Source organism: Ciconia boyciana, chromosome 8 (assembly GCF_034638445.1).
Source record: "Ciconia boyciana chromosome 8, ASM3463844v1, whole genome shotgun sequence".
Lineage (NCBI taxonomy): Eukaryota > Metazoa > Chordata > Aves > Ciconiiformes > Ciconiidae > Ciconia > Ciconia boyciana.
In genome coordinates, this window is record NC_132941.1 from 17,764,835 (window position 1) to 17,788,364 (window position 23,530).

General features: G+C 36.9%; 1 protein-coding gene across 5 annotated transcripts in view; it reads left to right on the forward strand.

Annotated features, from left to right (window-relative positions):
- The window catches only part of TJP1 (tight junction protein 1), a 76,279-nt gene that overhangs the window by 35,450 nt on the left and 17,299 nt on the right, over positions 1-23,530 (forward strand). For 3 of the 5 annotated variants that reach the window (XM_072869990.1, XM_072869991.1, XM_072869992.1), the window contains exons 3-20: positions 2,148-2,272; positions 2,490-2,592; positions 4,039-4,318; positions 4,907-5,010; positions 5,755-5,923; positions 6,284-6,428; positions 12,820-12,956; positions 15,444-15,549; positions 16,364-16,514; positions 17,065-17,173; positions 17,817-18,036; positions 18,464-18,648; positions 18,777-18,872; positions 19,318-19,400; positions 20,425-20,635; positions 21,182-21,282; positions 22,440-22,793; positions 23,210-23,461. In XM_072869990.1, coding sequence (XP_072726091.1) covers positions 2,148-2,272; positions 2,490-2,592; positions 4,039-4,318; positions 4,907-5,010; positions 5,755-5,923; positions 6,284-6,428; positions 12,820-12,956; positions 15,444-15,549; positions 16,364-16,514; positions 17,065-17,173; positions 17,817-18,036; positions 18,464-18,648; positions 18,777-18,872; positions 19,318-19,400; positions 20,425-20,635; positions 21,182-21,282; positions 22,440-22,793; positions 23,210-23,461 — 2,931 coding nt within the window. The remainder of the gene's footprint in view (positions 1-2,147; positions 2,273-2,489; positions 2,593-4,038; positions 4,319-4,906; positions 5,011-5,754; positions 5,924-6,283; positions 6,429-12,819; positions 12,957-15,443; positions 15,550-16,363; positions 16,515-17,064; positions 17,174-17,816; positions 18,037-18,463; positions 18,649-18,776; positions 18,873-19,317; positions 19,401-20,424; positions 20,636-21,181; positions 21,283-22,439; positions 22,794-23,209; positions 23,462-23,530) is intronic. The other 2 variants (XM_072869993.1, XM_072869994.1) reach the window with 1 other exon arrangement.

Below are 23,530 nucleotides of genomic sequence, written 5' to 3' on the forward strand. Positions count from 1 at the left end.
ATGATGGTAGGCAGCAGGATAAAATGAAAAGTAGGAGGCTGAGGTTTACTTCAAGGCTTCTTATTTGAGCTCTTAAATTTTCAAAAAGATTTAGGATTTGATTTGAACTTTCTAATTTGGAGTATTTCTTAAGACTTTGTGTTATTAGAAAGCTTTTATCTGACTTGTGGTCTTTTTTGGCTGTTGTCTGTATATGAGACTGCATTGTTTCAGGGCTTCTTGAAAAGAAGAACATTAAACTATAAAACTAGTAGTCTTAATATTGGTGATTTGGTTTGCAAGTCTACTCTAAAAAAAAAAATAGAATGGCAAGCAGCAAGAATAAGGTTTACAGTGAGTTTCTGCATCTCTGCTGGCCTTAGCCTGATGGTTGTATTTCTTTTCATGAATGGAGAACTATGAGAATTTTTTTGTTTATGATGTAAGGAAAGGTAGAGAACATTTAAATGAAGTTTGACATAAATGTCTTTGTTGTTATCTCTCTTCTCCCTTTCCTTCCCCACCCAAATATAGTGCAAACTGAATTCTGTTTGTTAGAGTAATGGAAAACTGAAAGATGAAGCAGTGGCATGAGAAAGGGGAAATATTACTGTTTTGAAAGGGGGTTTTATTACATATTTTCATAGACTGTTATATATTCTCTTTGTCAACTATTTAAAAAATGGAAAGAAAACCTCAGCTCTGGTTATAAGTAGTCATTAAGATTCTTTAGACTGTCCTCCTGCATGGCACAGGGTTTCACTTAGTAATTCTTGAATCACAGCCATGATTTCTGGTTTATCTGGCTGGAATGTATCTTGAAAAGATGTCCAGTCTTCCCTTACTGATTCTTTTACATTCATTTTAATTCATTAAGGTGTACCCCTCCCCACTCCCCTACACTTATTAGACCAACTTACTTGCTTCATACCTGGCTACAGTATTTGCTAACTGTAATCAATTTCTGAATGATGAGTCTCCAGATCTTTGTTTTTAATATACTGTATGGTCCTTCTCACTGCTTACAGGCTAAATGTGGACTATCTTTTTGTGACCTCTGTTTTGGGGGAGGAAATAGGAAACAGGTTTTTTGAGTAGTAATTACTGTCCGAAAAGCTGAATGTCATGTGTCTTACAGGCAGATGCAGACTGCCATGTTGCTTCTGCTGTCACTGTAAGGTTATGAAACTCATGGCTAAAGCTGGGTCATGTTTGTCAAAGTCTGAAAAAGAAAGGGATAATTCTGCCAGCGTGGAGTGTATGCTGTGTGAAATGGAGAGGAGGGATTGACTGAAACCTGATCTCTTCCATCCAGTGACTGTATTTTGCATAGTCCAAAATTTCAAAATAAGTTCTTGAGCAAAATACAGCATTTAAACAATATATCTTTCTGACAATGTTTTCTAGGCAATGGTGGAAGAGCTAGATAGTTTGCAAATCAGTTATATTTAGAAAGTTTGTTTCCCACCCTCACTGCTTCCAGGCAGAAAAGTAAGCATCATTGTTGTATCGTGAAATATCTAACAGGAATAACTTTTCAGAGGCATTGACCTTGCTGTAGTGGCAGGTCACCCTAGAGGGAAAAGATTGAAGCAAATTACTTTTGTTAAGATGCAGATGACTTGCAAGTGCTGACAAGGTTTTGATGTATTTAATGGTACAAGTGATCTTGGTATTATTCCTAAGAACTGAGCCTGCAGTCATACTACTGTGTGCTGCCATCCTGTCAGTTCCTGAGCTAAGCGAGGTCAAGCTGGGTAAATACCATAATGTGAAACCTCAAAGAAAGTGTTGCAAGGAAGTGATATGGTTTGAATCAGTATCTCAACACAGTGGTGTGGTATGGTATGTTATGTTGTGCTTACTGAAGATTGAGGGTTTACTGATGACCACCCAAGACCCAGGCCATAAAAATGCAGATGGGAACTCTAATATTTTGTTCTTGGGAGAGACTGGGTAGTTGGTCTGAAACTTCTGCCTTCTAGAAGTGTTTTTTTTATTTAATCTCTCTCCTGTTTCTGGGTTGCATAGCATTGCATGGTTCATTGATCCTTCTTTCTTCCAAAAAGTTGTATTCATCCCATAGGACCTTTTTGTGTTTGACACAGGAATGTGAATTATGACCTTCCAAATATTAGAAAGTAAAAATATTTCTCATTACGTTATAGGCCCCTGGATTTGGATTTGGTATTGCAATATCTGGAGGAAGAGATAATCCTCACTTTCAAAGTGGTGAGACATCAATAGTTATTTCTGATGTGCTGAAAGGAGGCCCAGCAGAAGGACTGCTACAGTAAGTGTCAAACTATACCTGGATTCTGATTTGGGGGGCATTCATTGCTGTCAGTGGTAGCTTAACCTCCTGATTGTTTTGCTGTCAAAATATCTATCTGTAACTGTTTGTATAGTAGGTTTATAATACAGGTAGTTTGTTCAGGGACACCCGTTCCCCAATATTTTCCCCTTGGCATAAAGTATTTATACTGTGCCTTGTGATGTTTTTCATTCAGAGAAAATGACCGTGTTGCAATGGTTAATGGAGTTTCAATGGATAATGTCGAACATGCATTTGCTGTTCAGCAGCTGAGGAAAAGTGGGAAGAATGCCAAAATTGTAAGTGAATGTCTTGAAGATTTAAGCTTACTTAAATTCCATAGTTACAGAGCAAAAGTGAAATGGTGTATTGTCTGCTATGAAATACATGCATGATGCAAAGTACTTAAATAATACCTGTGTGGTGCTTCAGGTTTTAAGTGGTGATCGTGACATGTTTATCATGTGGGTCACTCAAATTTTTTTTTAAATGTGAATAATTATGTTTGGGTAGTGTGGCACTGGATACTTCAGACTCCTTTTCTTTATGGTAAAGTTGTTCTCAGTTTGCCAAAAGCTCAATTCTCACCTTTGTTAAATATTTCTTTGCTATCTTGAGTGCACTTTTGTCAAGTTTTGCAAAGGCTGGTGTATGCTAAAGGACTTTACCCACTGTTCAGGCACTAACATAGTTCTTTTTATGCTCAGTAAACAGTTTGCCAAGATAAAGTATAATTACCTTAATTCCTATAATTTTGTAGGCTTATTCAAAGTGGTTGGCTTTTGAACTTTGCAAAGCAGAACAGGTCCTCACTAAAGGGTAGTAATCTGGCTTTCTGTAGAAGTTTGAGATTTATGTTAAAAAAATAGAACACAAATATACAATGTTTAACAATTTCTTAATTCAGGAAAACAGACTTCTAGGGCTTGTAGAAAAGCTGTTGCGCTGACAGATTTCTAGTGCTCTTGTGTGCTTTAATACAGTTGCAAAAAACTGTGTTTTGCATTTGTAGATTTAGCAATTCTTTAAAGCTTACAAAAACCAAAATGTGTGGTGAGCTGTGCCGGGCTTTCAGTATCTTAAGTATTTGGTGTATAGATTCATGTAGAGAAAAGCAATTAATGAAAACTTTATAACTTGGTTCAGTCCTGTAACACATAGCAAATAAACCTTTAAACAGGGTTGGGTCTTATTCTGGAAACAGCTGACTACGTTAGCGCAAACCAACTTTAAATTTTCAGCGGGAATGTTCCCTTCCTCTGTGGCTTGCATAAACATTGCTTTGGAAGATTGGGAGGCTTCAAAGTTGAGGAGAATTACAGTCAATAATACACTGAGTATACAGTAGATTACACGTTAGCAAAAGAAGTTTTTTAGCAGTGCCAGTAACTGATTTGTGGGTTTAAACAAAGAGAGAGGGTATTCAAATATGCAGCTCTGTGAAGACAGAATATCACGTTATGCTACAATGGCTGTTATTCTTAGCCTTTTGCAGGAGCAAAAAATGACTAAAAAACTGTAAAAACAAACATAGCCCTCCCTTCAAACAGGTTTCTAGTAATCTGTATTGATGAGTCTCCTGTATTAAATGGATAGAATTTTATAGTGAGGATGCAAGAATTCAGAGCATTCACAAATACATCTGTAGGTTTTCTTTTGAGTTTTGGGATTAGCTTGGCTTCTGACATTGAGTAACACCATTAGCGTTACACAGCCAGAGGCTGATATCTAGTGTCTGGTTGTAGACTATCCGAAGGATGAAGAAAATTCAGATTCCAGTGGCTCGACCAGAACCTGAACCAGTGTCTGAAAATGAGGACGACAGCTATGATGAAGAGATACGTGATCCAAGAAGCAGCCGTGGTGGTCCAAGTGCCAACAAAAGGCATGAGAAGAGCTGGGTAAGAGATCGAAGTGCTAGCAGAGAGAGAAGCTTATCACCGAGATCAGACAGAAGGTCGGTTACTTCCAGTCAGCCTGCAAAACCTACCAAAGTTACACTGGTGAAATCGAGGAAAAATGAAGGTAACTTGTATGTAATTCTCTTGCTAAGACTTTTGCTGATTTTTAAAGGCCAAGTGCTTCAGTCAGTGTTGCATTAAGGGCTTCATGGAGTGTATGAACAGTACTGTTAACAGTTTGTTTGCCCATTTTACCAGTAGCTAGCTGAAAACTTAAAAACTGCTATTATATTTCCAGTGGTATTTTTCATATTCCAAAATACATGTGCTTAATTAAGGGTAAAGTAGTATATAGTGTAAACAAATCCCAGCTGTGCACCTGACATCTTGTAGTCAGTGGCTACATACCTTCCATATACTTTAGTTGAGTCTTCATTGTCTGTCTTGTTTGAAAGAGGGAAAATTGTAGGCAGCATCTAAATTAAGCTATTGAACAACGGCTATGATTACAGGCATAGTTAGAAAAGAGATTGATATAATGGTAAATCCATAGCGTAATTCCACTACAGCCCTTCATGTGCCAAGTTCACTCTCCTCTTTGTGTTTCCAGTGTAAATGTTGTGTAAAGCAGTGTTGTAAATCTTCAAATACCTCCCTCTTTTTACTGTAGATTCATCAGTTTTCTTTTTTCTTTTATTGCTATTATATAAAGAGTATGGTCTACGGTTGGCAAGCCACATATTTGTGAAAGAAATATCGCAGGATAGCCTGGCAGCAAGAGATGGCAATATTCAGGAAGGAGATGTTGTACTGAAGGTACAGTGGTGGTGGTGTTTGTCCAAAGGGAAAACTCATTGATATAACTGTTCTTAGAATTAGCTATCTCTTAATAGCATAATTATTGTTAGTACAAAATGTATCTTTATTAAATAATTTCAAAGATCAATAAATTTAAGTATAAATCAACCTCTCGAAGGAAAGGAAAATTATAAAGCCTTTTTTGGTTTTTTAGTATTATTCCCCAGGCCTTATTCAGACAAATAGTTACCACTATAAATGCATAATAGAAGACATTTGGGATGGTATGAGACTTTGGCCCTGCGTACTTCCTTATACAATATAACCTTGTGGGATTGTGCTATTGAGCAACACTAGAATTTGCCTTCAGGTTAAATTTTGATTTTTGTAGACATCAATATACCCAGGGATTTTTAGTTCATACCAACAATTTTTATTTCAAGATACTGCTGTAAATGTGTTGGTGCAGAAAAACATACCATTCCTTACTCTGCTGAGTATAGCAGTGCTGGTTCAAAAAACATAACTAATATTTTAAAAGTTTTGTATTAGTGGTAGAGGCTTTGTCTTTGAAAGATCAAAATAGTTTTCTATATTATGTTATAGTTTGGATGAGCCCAGTAGTCTTCCATTGTATTGTGGTAATTTGATAAATATCTCTAGCTATTTCTAAATATCACTAGACAGAAAACTGCTGTCTTTACTGCAGATTGATGTTTTTTTCAGTAAGTTTGTATCTGCTCTTTTCTTACTTTGTTCCAGATAAATGGCACAGTGACGGAAAATATGTCCTTAGCAGATGCAAAAACACTAATAGAAAGGTCAAAAGGCAAGTTGAAGATGGTTGTTCAACGAGATGAACGAGCTACGCTGTTGAATGTCCCTGATCTTTCTGACAGTATTCATTCTGCTAATGCTTCAGAAAGAGATGGTGAGTATAAACAAACTTTACTTCCAGAGGGAGAGAAGAATTCCCTGTGGTTGTGAAGATGTGAAATACTTAAGTGGGACAAGAGGGTGGGGAGAAGAGTTAGGATTAAGATTGTCATGTGGGTAAATTCTTGTTTGAATGCAATTGAAATCCACACCTTCAAAAACAGTGGAGAAAAAGATACAGTTCCTATTCTTGCAGTTGTTCTTTCAGGAATATTAAGTTCAGTTGTTTTGAAATAATAAACATAAATTTAACATCTTCATAAAAATTCTCTGCAAAAGCTTATTTCCATTTGAGCAGGTCACACCACCATTTTAATTACAATCATTTCATGAAAAAACAACTCTTATTTAACAGACATTTCAGAAATTCAGTCGCTGGCATCAGATCATTCCAACCGATCACATGACAGGCCCCGCCGCAGTCGTTCACGATCTCCTGACCAGAGGTCAGAGCCTTCAGACCATTCCAGACATTCTCCACAGCAGCCCAGCAACGGCAGGTGATGGCAGCATTGTATTATTTTTAAATCAACTATTTAATGTGACATATAAGTTGTAGGAGTGCTTGGATTTATACAGCGTGACAAATGTGATGCAGAACTATGGTAGTTATAATATGGCATTCTTTCTCTCAAGAAATGCAGCTGGTAATGATCCAAATTTTCTTAGACTTCAGGAGAAATTGAACCTTTAACTTCAGTGTTAACGCCTTTTTAAAACATAATCTTAGAGCGTGGTTGTACGAATGACACTGTAAGTTTGATAGTGATATACGTTACTGAAGCATATGCCATTATATTTTAGTTTTAGAAAGCAGTTAGCTGCAAGGATATTTGAGATGACGAGTAGCACAGTTACTATTGAATGTCCAACCTGGGTAAGCTTGTTGAAATCTTGCTTTATTTAGGCATAGGCTTTTTATTTTCCTCACTAACCTTCCTTAAAAGTTATCTTATGTTTCTGAAGACATTTGATTCCTACAAAATAAGGTGTATTGCACAGCACATTTAGCTTTGGAATGTAGTTTTTAATATTTGAACTTGGTAGTGGAACATCGATGATAATTGTGAGGTAGGTAAGTCTAATTTTACATGAATTCAGAGGGAATTGTATGGTTTGGAATTTTTTCTTCTGCCATGTGAAACTTTAGTCTTGAATAACATAAATCTGTCCTGTTTTGCATTTCCACAGTTTGTTGGAAATGACATTTTAATTTATTGAAATTTCAGTGTTGGATTTTAGATTCTACTAAATACTTGTAAGAGAAAAGTTTACCTTCTGAGTGCTCATAGATGATGGAGGAAGGGTTAGAATTGATCTGTTGCAAATTCCAAATTCAGAGCCTGTATTTAAAGATTTTTAGATGCTGTCAAAAATTCTGAAAAACAAACTGCAGCCGGCTGTTCCATAAAACTAAGATATGCCTGATTGGTTATTAATAACATTTTGTTTCCCAAAGGGAAAATAACACTTATACCTTCAAGGTTTTTAGTATCTTTTAAGGGTTAATAAAACTGCAAGACACACCTGACCTGCATGTACACCTGGTTGGGGTTACAGATTACAGACATTTTTGCTTTTCTTCCATGTGTGGTGTTTGGAGGGACTACAAGGCATGAAAGTTTGTTTTCAAGTAGGTACCCCATATTAGTGGAAAAAACTTAAAAACAGGGTGCCAGATGCAGGGATTTGATTGTGAAGGTGTGAGGTCTCTGTCAGATTAAAAACCTTTATTTCTTGATGTGCATTTCTAATGCAGTGTGAAAAGGGCTTGTGGAGGGAGGGGAAAAAAAAAATCCATCAGAACTGAAACTGACTGACTTACCCTAGTGTTAGTGCTTTCCTGTCCTATTACAGTGGTTTAGGTAGATGGTCACTTCCTCCCTAAGGACTACACTGTCAAAAGAATTAAATCCTTCCTGAGAAGGAACTTTGAAGTTATCTCAACTCTGAATGCATCCGCTATATCTACCTTATGAACAAGAACTACCTTGGCATGGATTGATTTCCTGTTGGACATGTCCCTTCCAAGATCAGAAAATCTGGGCCCTGAGCCACGTAAAGAAAAACATGTTAAAAGCAGCTTCTCTTTGTAGGGCTTATATGTGCAAGTTGAAATCTGCTGTAAGATCAAATTAGTTGCAACTGCTTCATTATTTTTTGGAATTTGGTGAAAAATCTGGCGGGGGGGGGGGGGGGGCTTGAGAACAGCAAGCTGAGGAAGAAAAGGTGCAAAAAGTCCTCAAACTGAGCTTAAGGAGGACATTAAAAATGTATTGAAGATAATGAGTCTTTATTTAGATCCTGTTCTGCGAAGTGTCTGTATGTTAATGAGGAGAGAAATTCCAGGGGAATCCTCTTAGTCCTTTCATACAAGCTTAACTACAGAGTGACGCTTTCAGGTGTGCACTAGAGTATAGAAATCTGCCAGCAGACTTGCTTCAGTATTGCTTTAGGGTCCGGCAGAGTCTTCAATGTTGTCCATCTTCCAGTATTTCATACTGGTACATACACTAGTGTGCCTGCAGTTTTCCTGAATATAGAATTTCCCTAACAATTGCTATTTGAACATTGTGTCAAAGCATTAAATAGCACTTGTAGTTTTCTTTAGTCCAGAGAATGTTCAAGAGACATCTGTGAACTGTCTTTCTAAAACTCAGATTCTAGAACATGTTCTTAATTTACTAATTAAAAAGACTAAATATGCTTGTATGGTGTTTTCACTTGTGGAGCATTGCAAATTATCCATAGTCAGTCCTGAAAAGAATCCAGAGAATGACTCTTACAAATCTCCAGATACAGTTAAATACTCATAGCCCTGGAGACTTGGAAAATTTATAGACAGGTGATACTGAATTAGGTACCAAGTGAAATATAAGATATAAATATGTCCTGGCTTTGGGGAGGAGCTCTCTGAGCAGATCATGCTTTAAAGGTTAAGTATAGTTTTAAAAGATACATATGATTTTAAAGATAATGTGCAACAACAACTGTTTAGGCAGAGGAAAAATGCATCTTAAATGTAGAATGTTAGACAACGTATGGCAACTTTGTATAATCTGTTAACAGCTGTACTCAAAAGCTAGAATGAGCAAAAGAGGTCTCTGCACCCTAAGTTGGAGAGTGCTTGGGGGGAAGTGTCATATATACTTTCTTACCTATCTGGTCTCACTGCTGGTGGTAACAAGTTGTTGAGCTAGATAACTTTTGGTGTGACCCATCTTGAAAAGTGGTGTTTACAGCCAGGTGCGAGCAAGCCTGTCGAATTACATCTCTGGACTGCCCTTTATACTAATTGAAAGAACTCCCACTTAGGAACTCTCTCTCCTGTGCTGTGTTCCTCACCTGGGTACTGGAGTAGCAAAAACGTTTTCTGATATGTTTAACACTTCAGCCTCAGCAATAAAGATGTGGTAGCTTGAAGAAATCCCTGTAGAGGTCATCATTGTTTCTGGAAGGATGAGGTTGACTTCTGTAATACAGATGTCAATTTATATATAGCACGGGAGATTTGTTGTTCCATCCATTTTCAAAACAAGTTGAACAACTGGAATATAGGATAAGAATCAACCCTATTTTGAATGTACTTAGGAAGATGCCTCTTGGCTCTTACTGTCTTCTCATGCTAAACAGTTTGAGATGTGCTAAAAACACATTTGGAAAGAGCCTGCATGTTTGTATTTTTCAAAATTTTTCTGTGTAAACAAACATTCTATGTTTCAGACAATCTTTTTTTTTTTTGGTTCTGAAGTCATAGCCACAGTTGATGGCACTAGTGTGTAGCTGACTGCATTTTGTGACTGAAGGTTACTTAAAAATGCTTTTGTTAGGCATACTTTAAAAAAAAAAAAAGGGGGGGGGGTGGGGAGGAAGTGAGGTAAAGAGAGCCCTGACAGAGCACAGATGTTAAACAATAGTGTCACAGTGCACACAGTGAACAACACTTTTGTCTCTTGGGAAGCGCAGCTGTCAGTTTTTAACAAGTTTCCATCACCTAGAACCAGTGACAGCATCAAGTTGTTTCCTGTATCATCTTGCAATGTGAAATATTCAGTGCTTACTGGACAATTTAAGCAAAATCAATAAAAATTCTACTTTCCTGTTAATCTGATTTTTTTTTTCCTTTTTGTTCTGTCACAATTGTGTTTCTATCAGCTATTTCCCATTTAAACTTTGTCTTATGTAGAATAGAACTGACCTTTTGCAGGCATTTTAGTTGGCAGGGTGTATTTGCCTGCATGCATAGCAGTAGTCCAGTCTAGAAGCATATTGCTTCAGATATTTTCCTGACTCTATTTTGTGCTACATTGTCAGTGTCTGTATTTTAGTTACTGTTCTTGAGAGCTGTTTTCTTCTGTATTTATGGTCTTTTGCGATATTGAGGTATAAAAGACGCATAAAATTACAGTGGTTTTGGACTATGTGGAGAAGAAATGTAAAATGAACTTTGTCCTCGTGTAGTAACTGCAGTATTTTTGGCCTTATTTTTAAAGCAAAACAGAGATACTACTATTTTGCAATAATGCTTCTGTTAAGCATTAGGGGATGCTTGGAAACAGGTAGAGAGGGCTCATGGGGAAATTTACTGTAATATCTCATTAACTAGTCCTCATTGCCCAAAAATCTTTGCATGAGGAAGAGAATTTAGTTGCAGCTTACACTGCTTCAGGACTTTTTTGGTTTATAAGACACTTAGTATGCATTTAAACAGCTAAGTGTATGTGTCTGTTTTTAACAAGCCAGGAACAATTTTCAAGGGAATGACAGTCATATTTTAGTCTAGTGCTGGAAGTAAAATACATAAGCTTTTAGCTTATGCACTTAATTTTATGTACAAATTAAAATATGCTGGAGATCTGAAAGAGGAATAAGAAAATTTTTATCGGTGAAGTTTGGGAACAAAGTAAGAGGATAAATGCTTACTTTTCATTTTGCTAGACATAATGGTTTTAGATCATTTTAATTGACTCTGGAAGCCCCCAAAAAAAGGGGTTTATCTGAATAAAAAAAGGCACAAATAAGGATTTTAAAAAATTAGGCTGCTGCACTTGTTTTTACCAATGACTTATAACAAAATGGTTGTTTACAATGCAAGGGTGCCTGTGTCTTCCCAGATTGTGATGATTGCAGTATTCTTGTGTATTCTGGGGGGGGGGGTGGTGGTGGTTTTTTTTTTTAGTGCCTTCAGGCACACAGTTTTAAAACTGGCAGAAGAAAGTACTGAAAAGTCTTAGTATGTCTTGGCTGAATAACTAAGCTTTGTTTCTGATGTCTCAAACTTCACGTTGCTTCAGGAAAGCATGTTCTGCTTGTATTTAGATGTTTACTATTTCTTTTATTCTTTCTTATTCAGGATGAGTAGATTTGCTGGGATCTGTTTTCCTAAGTCGTACTTCCAACTCTTGAAGTATCAGTTCTGATTAAAATAAACAGCCTTTACTCTGTGTAATGGCTTTTTTGGATACATTTGTACTTTATGGAAAGTGATACTCGTTGCTTAGTAGCACCATCTAGCTGTTGGTAGTGAAAAACGTTTATTTTTTTCCCCTCAATACAGACCTCTCCTTTATGAGAGGAGATGGACTTGCACCTATTGACCAAGCCATTGTTACCTTTGAGGAAGTACCTTTTTCCCCCTCCTTGGCAATTAAGTCTGATATTATAGAAAAAGCTGCAATTTGTTTGTCTGTCTTCTCTTAAATATTTTTTATATCCTTGCTTATTTGCCAGCTCTCAGGAATTGAATAGATATTTTGAGCATCTCAAGACTTTTTTTTTCTTCTTGTTTGGTTTGGGGTTTTTTTGGTTTTTTGTTTTTTTTTTTTTTTAAGAATGTACATGCTCTGGAATTAAGACTGTCTCTTTGGTATATTGATCTACTTTGTTTTTCCACCTGATTATTAATGTTCATCTGCTCCAACCCTATTAAATTATTTACTATTCAACAGATAGCAGTGTAACAGTTAACATTTCAACATACAGCCTACGTTCTGTTCAGTTCTGCTATGGTACAGCTGGTAGCTGTACCATATAATTTTTATAACAATATAAAAATAGCTGATCTTTTGAGCTAAAGGAACAGAAATTGTTATTTTGAGCTTCAGTTGCTCTCATTTAAAGAACAAGAGAGGTTTTTTCTTTTTTTAACTTGTTATATATGCCTTTGTTTTACACTGTAAGCATGTATAGGAAATGCGTAAGAAGCAGCGAGTTGTCTTTTTACTAAAATGCATGGATGACTGAGTGTATGAGAAGCACTCCTGTCTTGTAATAGCTGTGGATTGAAGGCCTCATCCTCTCTGAAGACTGAGAAATCAGGGGCATGTTTGTGTTCTACCTTCTGTCTCTGCAAAGCCCTACCAAGAGCCACAGCAGCAGCACTTGTGTTCCAGGGCAGCTGCCGCACAAAGGAGCAGATAAATTGGCTTGATCACAGCAAAGACAAAAAATTAAGTCTAAGAATCTATGATTCCTACAGGGAAGGGTGAGAGAAAGATTGTTGTAACTGCTCTTCTCTGCTTCTTCCCTTTGCTTCTCAATTTCTTATATACAGCACTATATATACAGCAATTTCTTATATACAGCTTTCAATATACAGCACGTGTATGACTTCTGTGCTTGAAGCAGAGAGCAGTCTATCTTTCTAAATAGCCATATCTAGAGAAGTCCTTTATTGACATGAAGTTAGGGACAAAATGCTTGGATTTAGAAATGGTAAAATTTATTAGTAATGTGATAGTCTAAGAACAAAACCTTGTTAAATAGTAATTTGTAATTCCTTACCCACCAAACCTGAACTTTGTGTATGAAAGGATTTATTCTTTAGTCTTAGTAGATGAAGGTCATAGAAACAATTCTGTATGCAGAGTGGAATCTTTTTTTCTAATATAGTCTTCGAAGCAGAGAAGATGAGAGAATAACTAAACCAGGAGCTGTCTCTACACCTGTAAAGAATGCAGATGATATTTCTAAAACTATTGAAGAGGTGGCAGGCGAAAGAACTGAAAAACAAACTCCACCGCTCCCAGGTAAAAACATGAAAATATATTAATTATAAATGTTGTTGAGAATGGATGACCAGTAAAGACTTTATGCCATTGCATATTTGTGGAATTATTTCTAAAGTCTTAAAACAGACCAAGTCCTAATTTATTTTTATTTCTGAATACGAACAGTCTTTGTAACCATAACTCCATTTATATCTTAGAGTTTCGGTCCTGAAAACCTAATCTGTGGGGTCTGCCCATTATATATGGGTCAAACTTCAGTGTTCAGAGCTGTATTTATAAGTGATGGTCGTAAAGATTTTTGTCCTGATTTCTCAAGCAAGGTTAAAAATCTGTAATTTATTTTCTGAGAGTCAAGCAGTAGACTGGTTCTTACAGGTTACTGTAGCAGACTAAAAACAAGGATGTAGTTAGGCCTGTTTAGACGTACTGTTCCCAAGACACAACGCAAAACACTCTGAAATGCTTTGTTACTGTAGCACTTACTAACTGCAGTCACGGGCCAAGAAGGCACAACAAGTGCAGTACAACTAATAAAACCAGAATCAAATCTCAGTGATTTTTTTTTTTTTCCAAAAGGGAAGGATAAGCTAAATGGCAGCAGATAAAAGCCAGTTGGTGTAAAAAAGAAAAAATGTAAGATGATGTGGTGACAGGACACTGTTCTGGGCAGGCTGACTTACAAGATTCTTGTTTACCAAATGAGACGCTTTAGCAAAATTGTAAGTGGAGAAAGAGGAGCTGTGCAGATGGTTTAGAGGGAGCTGTTCTTGAAAGGCTGGGTAGAATGAGAAAAAGCACATTCAGGACTGAAGGTATTTTAAGACTTAAGGGATGAGCAGTGGCGCTTCTGCATGTAGTATTTAGTAGCTTAGTGAAGAATTGGAGGAGTTGTGATGTTGATAGACTCTGAAAGATCTTGAAAATGAGAACAGTAGGTTTTCTGATGCAGCAGCCGTTACTAAAAAGATAGTCATAGGAGGTGACCTTTTTCAGTGGTGTTATGAAAAGATGCAAATGAAGTAAGTTTATATTTGCCAAGATAGAAAAAGGATGTCGTAGTGAGATTAGAAAGGTGAATTCTGTATTTCTGTAAGATACTGAAGATTAATAATTGGCATAATACAAAGCCAGCTAGGATAGGAGACCCTTGAGATGGTTCTTAATCCAAAGTAATGTACTAATAATCAGTTTGAGAGACTGGTAAGCAAGTAATAAGTACTGTGGGGATTTTGGTTAGTGGGGAAGAAGAAATGTTCTATTCTTGGGTGAATGGGAAGAAGCACATGGAAATACTTAGTTTGGATGGGAGGAGATGTAGGCCAGTGCATAAAGATAATATTTAAATTGGTGTCTGCAGATAAAATTAACTTGCCATAACATATAGTCTGAGGTAAAAAGGTGCAATAAAGGGCATAATCCTTTAACAGCCTCACAGAAAGCTCTAGGGAAATAAGAATCTTTCAAAGGCTGTAGTGAAAATGTGGTTAGAAAAGTAATTGATGGATTCTGTGACGGTGTACTGCTTAGACTAAGGGCAAGATGACTGTTATGTTTGTGTCAAAGGAGGGTGGAAAGGCAAGCATTTGTTCAGAGGGATCATCAGGCTTAGGCTAAGAAAGGGTCATTAAAGACCTAAAGGAAGATGCTGTGTTACTATATGGTAAGGACAAAAGTCAAATTAGAAGAGGCATTATTACCAAATTGTTGTCTGAAATTCCCAATTTCAAACTAGTCTACGGACTAGTGTTTTGAAAACACGGACTAGTGTTTTGAAAGGAAGACAGCACAGTTGTTGGGAAGGTCAGGGATATTAGACTAGTTCAAAGCCAGCCTAGTTTGAAATCAACTTTTTTCAAGTGTGCAGAGCTAAGCCTTAAATACAAATTCTTCTAACATGACCAACCATGCAGCAGGGAAGAGCCTCTGTTAGCATTCATTATTGAGGGAAGACTGCAGTGGCAGTTTCCTCCCAATGACTCCAGAGAATCTATGCAGCAGAGCCATAGTAAGTGCTTATCTTTAAGAACCACCAGATGGACCAAAGTGAATGTTGAAATCTGCTGACCTCAAGGCATGCAGCAGTATGTCGAGTGTGTGGTATTTTAGTTTCAAAAATTGAATTCTTGAAGGAAGAGAGCTAATGGAAAATGAGCAAGTTACATCAGATAAATCAAGGTGAGAAACAGCAGGGTTAAAAGTGGTCTTGTGAGCATGAAGCCTTCTAGTTCTTGTAGTTTTACAGTGTTCGGAATACTTAATGAAGTACAAAGGAAGCTTTGGGATTTTTATTGAAGTAGTAAGGCAGCCAGTAATCACACTGCTTTGAATGGCATGGCAAGAGTGTCTTCTGGTGTTGTAAGTTTCTAATGTTTCACTTTTAAGTGGGTTTAAGTGGAGTAGACCAAGGCTACTGCAGGAGTCATTAAGCTCTTAATTAAGTTAAGCTTTACTTTCTCATTTTCAAATGACCAAATGAACACTTGAAATCTTTTGATATTTTAATAGAACCAAAGCCAGTGTATGCACAAGGAGGTCAGCCAGATGTGGATTTACCAGTCAGTCCATCTGATGGTCCTTTACCCAATTCAACCCACGAAGATGGAATGCTTCGGTAATGTAACTAAACTCTATTTGAATCTGCCTGGTCCTTGAGCAAACCCAGCTTTTACCCAAGGTGATGAATAACATGTATAAATGGTCTGATGTAAAGTCCAATATGCTGTCCTGACACTTCTGTTCAGAAATATTAGGATGAAGAGTTTAGGTTTATTGCTGAGCCTTGTTGGCACTTAAATTGTGTAATACACCTTTCTTAAGTCTATTAATTTTTTATGGAATGAGCAGTTACAGTGATCAACTGGTGAAAAGAATTTGTGGTGTTTATCGGGCACTCCCTGGGCACCCCCACCCCTCCTGCCCCATCTCCAGAGAGAGGAGAGGTACTGTAGCATATTCTTTTCCTTTCATAGTAATTGGAGAGCAATGAATAAAGGTCACTGCAGAAATGTGCAAAGTCATGATGTGGAAATGAGTCTACTTCAGCTGGGATCTCCTTTATGGGCATTAGTGTACATGAGAATAGATTCTAGTTTGGTTTCATCTCAAATTCATCTTAATCTCTTTAGAGCCAAAATAGATCTATATGCCAGCACAGCTCTTTAAAAGGAGGAACATTTTTGGAAGAGAGTGTCAAAGTGTAAGACAAACAAACCCCACTAAACAAGTAAATACAGGTGGGTTTTTTGAAGTGCTGCTAATGAGTGTGTTGTAATGCTGCAGTCGATAAGCAGTTAATGGTATGCATAGCATAATATCCTCTAATTGAAATGAGAGGCAAATTAATTCTTTGCATGTGTTCAGTTTCAAATTCCCCAGGATATTTTATACTATTACACCTCTAAGTGGAATATTTTCTAAATCTCTAGGCCAAGCATGAAACTGGTAAAATTCAGAAAAGGAGATAGTGTGGGCTTGCGACTAGCAGGTGGCAATGATGTTGGCATATTTGTAGCTGGTGTTCTGGAAGACAGCCCTGCAGCGAAAGAAGGATTAGAGGAAGGGGACCAGATTCTCAGGGTATGTCAAAAGCAATAACAGTACAAATGTTTTGTTGTACCAAAGTAGGTTTTCTTTCTGTAGTATTGAATATATTGCCCTTGTAGTTCATACAGGTTTTTTCCTGTATGTACTTATTAGATGACTTAATAGCAGCAAAATCTCCTGTTACTGTACTGTTGCTAGGAAGGTTAGTAAGTTTTACATCCAATTTCTTAGACTAATCCAGTTGATCAAGTTGTTTGTTTTGTTTTTTTTTAACTGTTGGGTCACTAAATTGTCAGAGGGCTCTGTATGTTACTGATGTTCATAGATGCTCCATAATATGGATCTAAAGAATATAAAATGAACAGCTACCTATTATTCTGGAAGCTATGCTTTTATTGAGAAATAAAGTGGGACTATTTAGAGGTACAAGAGACATCTTGGGATACATGCACTTGGTGTGTATGTATGAAACTGAATTTAAAAAAAATCTCAGCAATAAGTTGATTTAGGTTTCCCATTGTATAGTTAAATCTCTGTTATAATGTCGTATGCTAAATTAAACTGATTACTTCATTGATACCAGGTAAATAACGTAGACTTCACAAATATCATCAGAGAAGAAGCTGTCCTTTTTCTGCTTGATCTTCCTAAAGGCGAAGAAGTAACTATTTTGGCACAGAAGAAAAAAGACGGTAAATATTTGTATATAAGGAGCAATGTAGTAGACTGCTTGGAACAATGTAAGAAGCATAGTGAGTGATGACTAACTTCTGGCTTGCAGGAAATTGGCAAATGGCTTTGGGATAGGTTACTACTACAAATGGACCAGAGGTTGATATTGTAACAGTACACACACCCCCCTAACAAACAAACAAAACCTGCAAAACAAAATAACCCAAAAAAAACCCAAACAAAAAATGCAGCAAAAATAACCCCTAGCATCTGACAAAAGTATTGGCATTAAACCTTAGGGAGAGCGGGAGAGTCTGTTGTAGTTTTGCTGTTGAAAATGAGTGATTACACTGATGTGCGTGCACACACAAACTTCTTTACCAGTAAGATTAATTCCTTCCAGGGAAACTGAATTAAGCTTGCACTAGCCCCAAATTTTTGACTGTGAAAGTTGAATTTATGTTGGTAGAGTCTGCTATTAATAGTTATGCTGCCTAAAATAGAGAAGCTCTGAGACATTAAGGCTTCTTGAAGTAATATTGTGTATTTAAAATGAGAATTAAGGTGAAGCACTGCTTTGAGTAATTCTTGTGAGCATTAGGACATCACTTGAACTTACATAACACTTCATATTTTGGTGTTTTCTTTTTCTTTTTTTTTCAGTTTATCGTCGCATTGTTGAGTCTGATGTAGGGGATTCTTTCTATATCAGAACTCATTTTGAATATGAAAAGGAATCTCCTTATGGACTAAGTTTCAACAAAGGTGAAGTGTTCCGGGTGGTGGACACTCTGTACAATGGCAAACTGGGTTCATGGCTAGCAATACGAATTGGCAAGAATCATAAGGAAGTTGAAAGAGGTATCATACCTAACAAAAACAGGTACGATCTTAAAATACTTAAATTGCTGTTTTAAAATGACAATTTTAAATTCTGCATCTGTATAATGAATGATTGGAGGAGTTTGCAGGATGCTAGTTTATAGAACTAGTTCAGTCAGAAAAAGTGATGAAGTGTTGAAACAAATTGAAGTTAAATATCTGATTTATGGATTTGCTTTTGACTCTTGTACAGTCCACAAAAAAAATCTAAAAACTTTCTTTTCAATACAAGAGACAAGGCTATATAAAGCTTTAGAAATGTGGTATCAGCTTCAGTAGTTCAATCTTATACCTTCTAATACAGAAACAACAACGAAAGCTTGATTCAGCAGGTGGTAGTGGTTTTTTAGAAGTATAAGCTTGCTAGTTAAACGTTACTTCAGAAGCTGACTTCCTTGATAACTGGTTGGAATTTGTTGTCATCTTAGAGCTGAGCAACTAGCCAGTGTACAGTACACGCTTCCAAAGACAGCAGGAGGAGATCGAGCAGATTTTTGGAGATTCCGAGGTTTGCGTAGCTCAAAAAGAAATCTCCGAAAAAGCAGAGAAGATCTCTCTGCCCAACCTGTTCAGACAAAGTTTCCTGCCTATGAAAGAGTTGTTCTTCGGGAAGGTATGGCTTTATTCCTACTGTTGCATGTTAACAGGTCGGTGCAGTTTGCTTTGTATGTATTTAAGACTATCTTGCATTTGTTTTAAGCAATCAATATATTTTGTCTTTTTTTGTCCCTTCAATTCTAGCTGGGTTTCTCAGACCTGTAACCATTTTTGGTCCAATAGCTGATGTTGCGCGGGAGAAACTTGCTAGAGAAGAACCGGATATCTTTCAAATTGCAAGTAAGTGTGAGATCAGGTTTTTCTGCTGTTATGAAGTAGTCAACTTTCTTTTGCTAGATTGTTTGTTTCTACATTATTATTTTAGCTATTACATGTTTAACAAGATGTTGACAATGTCAAGGAACAGACTAAATGTAAGCTCTTTCACTGTTTGGTTGCCGATAATTCTCTGAAGGTAAAAGTAATACTAGTTCTGTTTATAGCCTTCTCAAAATTCATTTTAATTCAGTACCTTATTATCCTATTTCTAAGTGCTTTTGTAAAGATGTAGTAATTTTTACGGCCAAATTGGTGGGTAGATTTTTGTGTATTATTGTGAAGCAGGAGGAGTGTCTTCAATCTGAATTGACAATTTGAGCTATGAAATGCTTTGTTTTATCTTAATGAGAGAATGTTGAATATGTTGTAAACTTACAACAGATTTTTGCTGTGTCCTCTTTACCAGAAAGTGAACCAAGGGATGCTGGTACTGACCAACGTAGTTCTGGCATTATTCGTCTTCACACTATAAAACAGATAATTGATAGAGTAAGTCTTTTATTGTCACTCTACTTTTAACACAAGAAGAGTAAAACTGGTATCGTCAAGTAAAGTGTTGGATGTTTTAAGTGTAGAAGAAAAACGAATGAGTGTGTTTGTTTTAAAACTAACTTTCTCATCTTTTTATTGGTTAATTAAAAAAAACAACCACCACCCCTTTCCTTCTCCATATTAATAACTGCAGCCTAGAAGTAATTCTAGGCTTTGTTCCAGGGAACGTTGTCCTCTCTCCATTAAGGCTGTTTTAAGCTATTTCCTCTTTCACTTAATGCCATGCTGTGACATTCCAGCTAGAAAATGTTACTTTATTTATGGAGTCGTTAGTCTTCCCGCACCCAAATTTACAAATTAATAACTTGACATCGTTGTTTTGTGCAAGGACTAGGGGAAAGGGTCCTTCAGTCTCACCTGACATCAGTTCATGATATGAGGCTCTACTCCTTACCTTTTTATTTCCTTACTTAAAAACAAACTGCAAGCCTTTCAGATGCCCAAGTAGTGGGGGGGGAAGGCTCTTCTAGCAGCAAAGGTGGGGATACTGCATGCTGTGCACTTGAGAAATCTTGTGCTAGATGAAAGTAGGTAAAGTTCTTGAATTCTGTGATTTTTTTTTTTTTGAAAGGAAGATAAAGGTGTGAAACACAAAGACTAAGTTCTTGTGTTTTGATCTTTCCTTTTTTCCTATTAGCAGAATGCTAATAGAAAACTTTAGTTTAGTGCCTGCTTGCTTTGAGGGGATTTTTTTTTTTTAAATAGGGAGTTAAATATTAAAAAGCTCATAGTTACGCAGTCAGTCTTACAGTTCAAGTATATGCCTGTGTAGCCTGGTATTGGAATTGGTTTGGTTTCTATTACTCTATTATTCAAATAGGGAAAGAATTTAAATCAATACTTTGAAACAATGAACTCTGTAAAGGTAGTACAAAATAAATTTGTGGAGGATGTTTTAAAAAAAAATAAATCAGTATATAAGTGATTCACTTTCTTGCCTTTGTCCTTTTTATCACAACAGGACAAACATGCTTTATTAGATGTCACTCCTAATGCAGTGGACCGTCTGAATTATGCCCAGTGGTATCCTATTGTAGTGTTCCTAAATCCTGATTCTAAGCAGGGTGTAAAGACTATGAGAATGAGGTTGTGCCCAGAATCACGAAAAAGTGCCAGAAAGTTGTATGAAAGAGCTCACAAGCTACGCAAGAATAATCACCATCTCTTTACAAGTAAGTAATTAGATATACTGTATTAGTATTTCTGAGAGGGAGGGGAAGGTGAGATGAGAGTAACTTCTTCCACACTTTTCTGCAAATGGACCAAGTCAAGCAGTTGTTGACTTGTTCAGGCTCACCTGTTCGATAACTGATCGCACATTGATGCGTGCATTGTTTGCATATGACTGCACAAATGTAAAGTGATTGGAAACATCAAAATTACATTTCTAATAGATCTGGTGGCTTTGCAGGATCATTAGCCAAAATAAAACATTTGAATAAATAGGAAGGTGATGTAATTCTGGTTTTTTTTTTTTAGTCTGGCTAAGCTGAAGATTCACTTTATTCTAAGGTACTGTTAACTCAGTACTTCCTATGGGATAAAAATGTCCCAAAACACATCAGGCCTTAAGGTTGCTTTGAATACTAATATTTACATTACCATTTAAATCTCATAGTTTTAACCTACCAGTTTATATTGCTTTTATTACTGGTGGTACAGATCCTTCTCATAGTTCTGCAGAAATCATAAGTCAAACTAACCTACTGTACTTCTAGCTACCATTAACTTGAATTCAATGAATGAAGGATGGTATGGAGCTCTAAAGGAAGCAATTCAGCAACAACAGAACCAACTAGTGTGGGTTTCAGAAGGAAAGGTAAGAAATAATATGTTTGGGGAGAAAGGACAAAACTATTTGAGAGGTGTTTTGTTCTTTCATTCTGGTATTACAATGGGCAGATTATTATGGGCAAATGCTTGTGAAATGAAGTTTGTTTTCCTTTTTTCCTCATTTTAACCATCATTTGAAGATCTAAAGCAGTAATGCCTCATGGCTGTGTGAACTGCTCAAAACCGATTTGTCACTATGTTAGTGCAGTTATTCTGTTAATGAGGACTGTACAGTTGTCCTTGTGCATGTAGCAGTGTAGTAAGCGAGAGCATTTACCCACTGCCACTGTTAACTGGAGGATATATTATTGTTTTGAAGACTTTGTGGAGATTGGATGCTTTGTCGTGAAAGAACTTCTGCATGTTCTGCTGCATTGGTACTAGGGACTGGGATTGCCTGATGATGAATTATTTTTTTCATTGATATAAAAGTGTCATATTCATGTTCTTTCTGACCTTTGAGAACTGTGTTCTCTCAGTTGTGGGAACACAGATACAAAATCACAAGTTAGTGTTCTGTGTTCCCCAATAAAACTCCACTTGCCTTATCAAGCTGCGTGTTACACTATGCACATTAGATCCATCCTCTTGAAGAACTAATATCAAGCGAAGTGCCAACTACAAGTAAGCAAATGATGAATCAGCTATTGCTGCGTGTTTCTTAACATTTGGATTGTCTCTTTCTGTTCAGATTGAGCTCCTTTCACCTCCTTATATCTACCTTCAAGTTAATGATTCCAATATCGTAATATCACTTTGAAGTGCAGCTTTGTATCTTTCCAAACACTTAGATTTCCATGGACGCTATGGACTATCCCCTCCCTTACACCGATCCAAAGAGCTAGACTGCAGAAAAGGCTTTTAGGTGTAAGCTTAACATCTTCAAAGATTGAAACCTGGTATCTCCTCCCCTGTGATGTTGAAATTGTTGAGTTCTCATACTGTTGCTGTGCTGCTGGATTTGGAATATAACTAACTCTTTAAACTACCAGACTTTCTGTTGTGGTTGAGAACAGGATAGATGCATTCCATTTGTTCAGTTCTTCATTATTCACAAAAAAATTTCCTAGCTTTACATTGCAAGAAAAAACATTCTTTAAAAGGTATTTCAATAAACATGTACTTTAATTTTGTTTGACACAGGCAGATGGTGCTACAAGTGATGACCTTGATTTACACGATGACCGCCTTTCTTACCTCTCAGCTCCTGGTAGTGAATATTCCATGTACAGCACAGACAGTAGACATACATCTGATTATGAAGACACAGATACAGAAGGGGGTGCTTATACTGATCAAGAACTGGATGAAACTCTGAATGATGAGGTTGGGACTCCTCCTGAATCTGCTATTACACGTTCTTCTGAACCTGTTAGAGAGGATTCTTCTGGAATGCATCATGAAACTCAAACTTACCCTACTTATGCATCCCAAGCTCAGCCACAGCCAAATCTCAGAATAGATTCTTCAGGATTTAAAACAACTACTTCTCAGCCGGTAAGAAAGTAATTTTATACACTGACCACTATACATTTACTTCAGGTTGCAAGATCTCTTTAGCAACACATCTGTGTTCATACTCTGCTTAACAGTATTGTGAGTGCATACACGAATCTGTCAACAGCAACAATAATGTTATAATGAATTGGAGAATCAGCTTGCCCTACCTGTTTTAGTGACTCATTCTGACAGGAGGGGTATTGAAGTACCATTCTACTTTGATTAAATGTTTTGCTGCTTTAATCTTCAACATAATGAATTTCTGGAAGTGCTAGTGCATGATACTTTCAGTACATTTCATTCTACATCTAGCTGCATTGATCAAAGCATCATTTAAATTATTTTAATATAAATCAAAAAGTCATACAGTGATTCAATAGCAGTATATTTAAAATATTTTAAACACTTCACAGAAAGCAGAAGCTTCACCTGCAGTCCCTTACCTTTCCCCGTCGCCTGAATCAAACCCTGCAACCTCATCAACCTCTGCAGTAAATGCTAATGTAAACCTAACTAATATCAGACTGGAGGAGCCTACTGCTGCTCCTTACAACTCTTACCAACCACAAGCGGGCCCCTTAAGAACATCAAGTACTGAGGGAGCTCATATAGTCCTAAGAGATCAAGAGCCATCATCCTTATCGCCGCATATAGATCCAGCAAAGGTACCTGTGCCACCTTGTTGCGCTGATTTCCTGCTATACATCAAGCTAGCACATTATCTTTATGTTTTG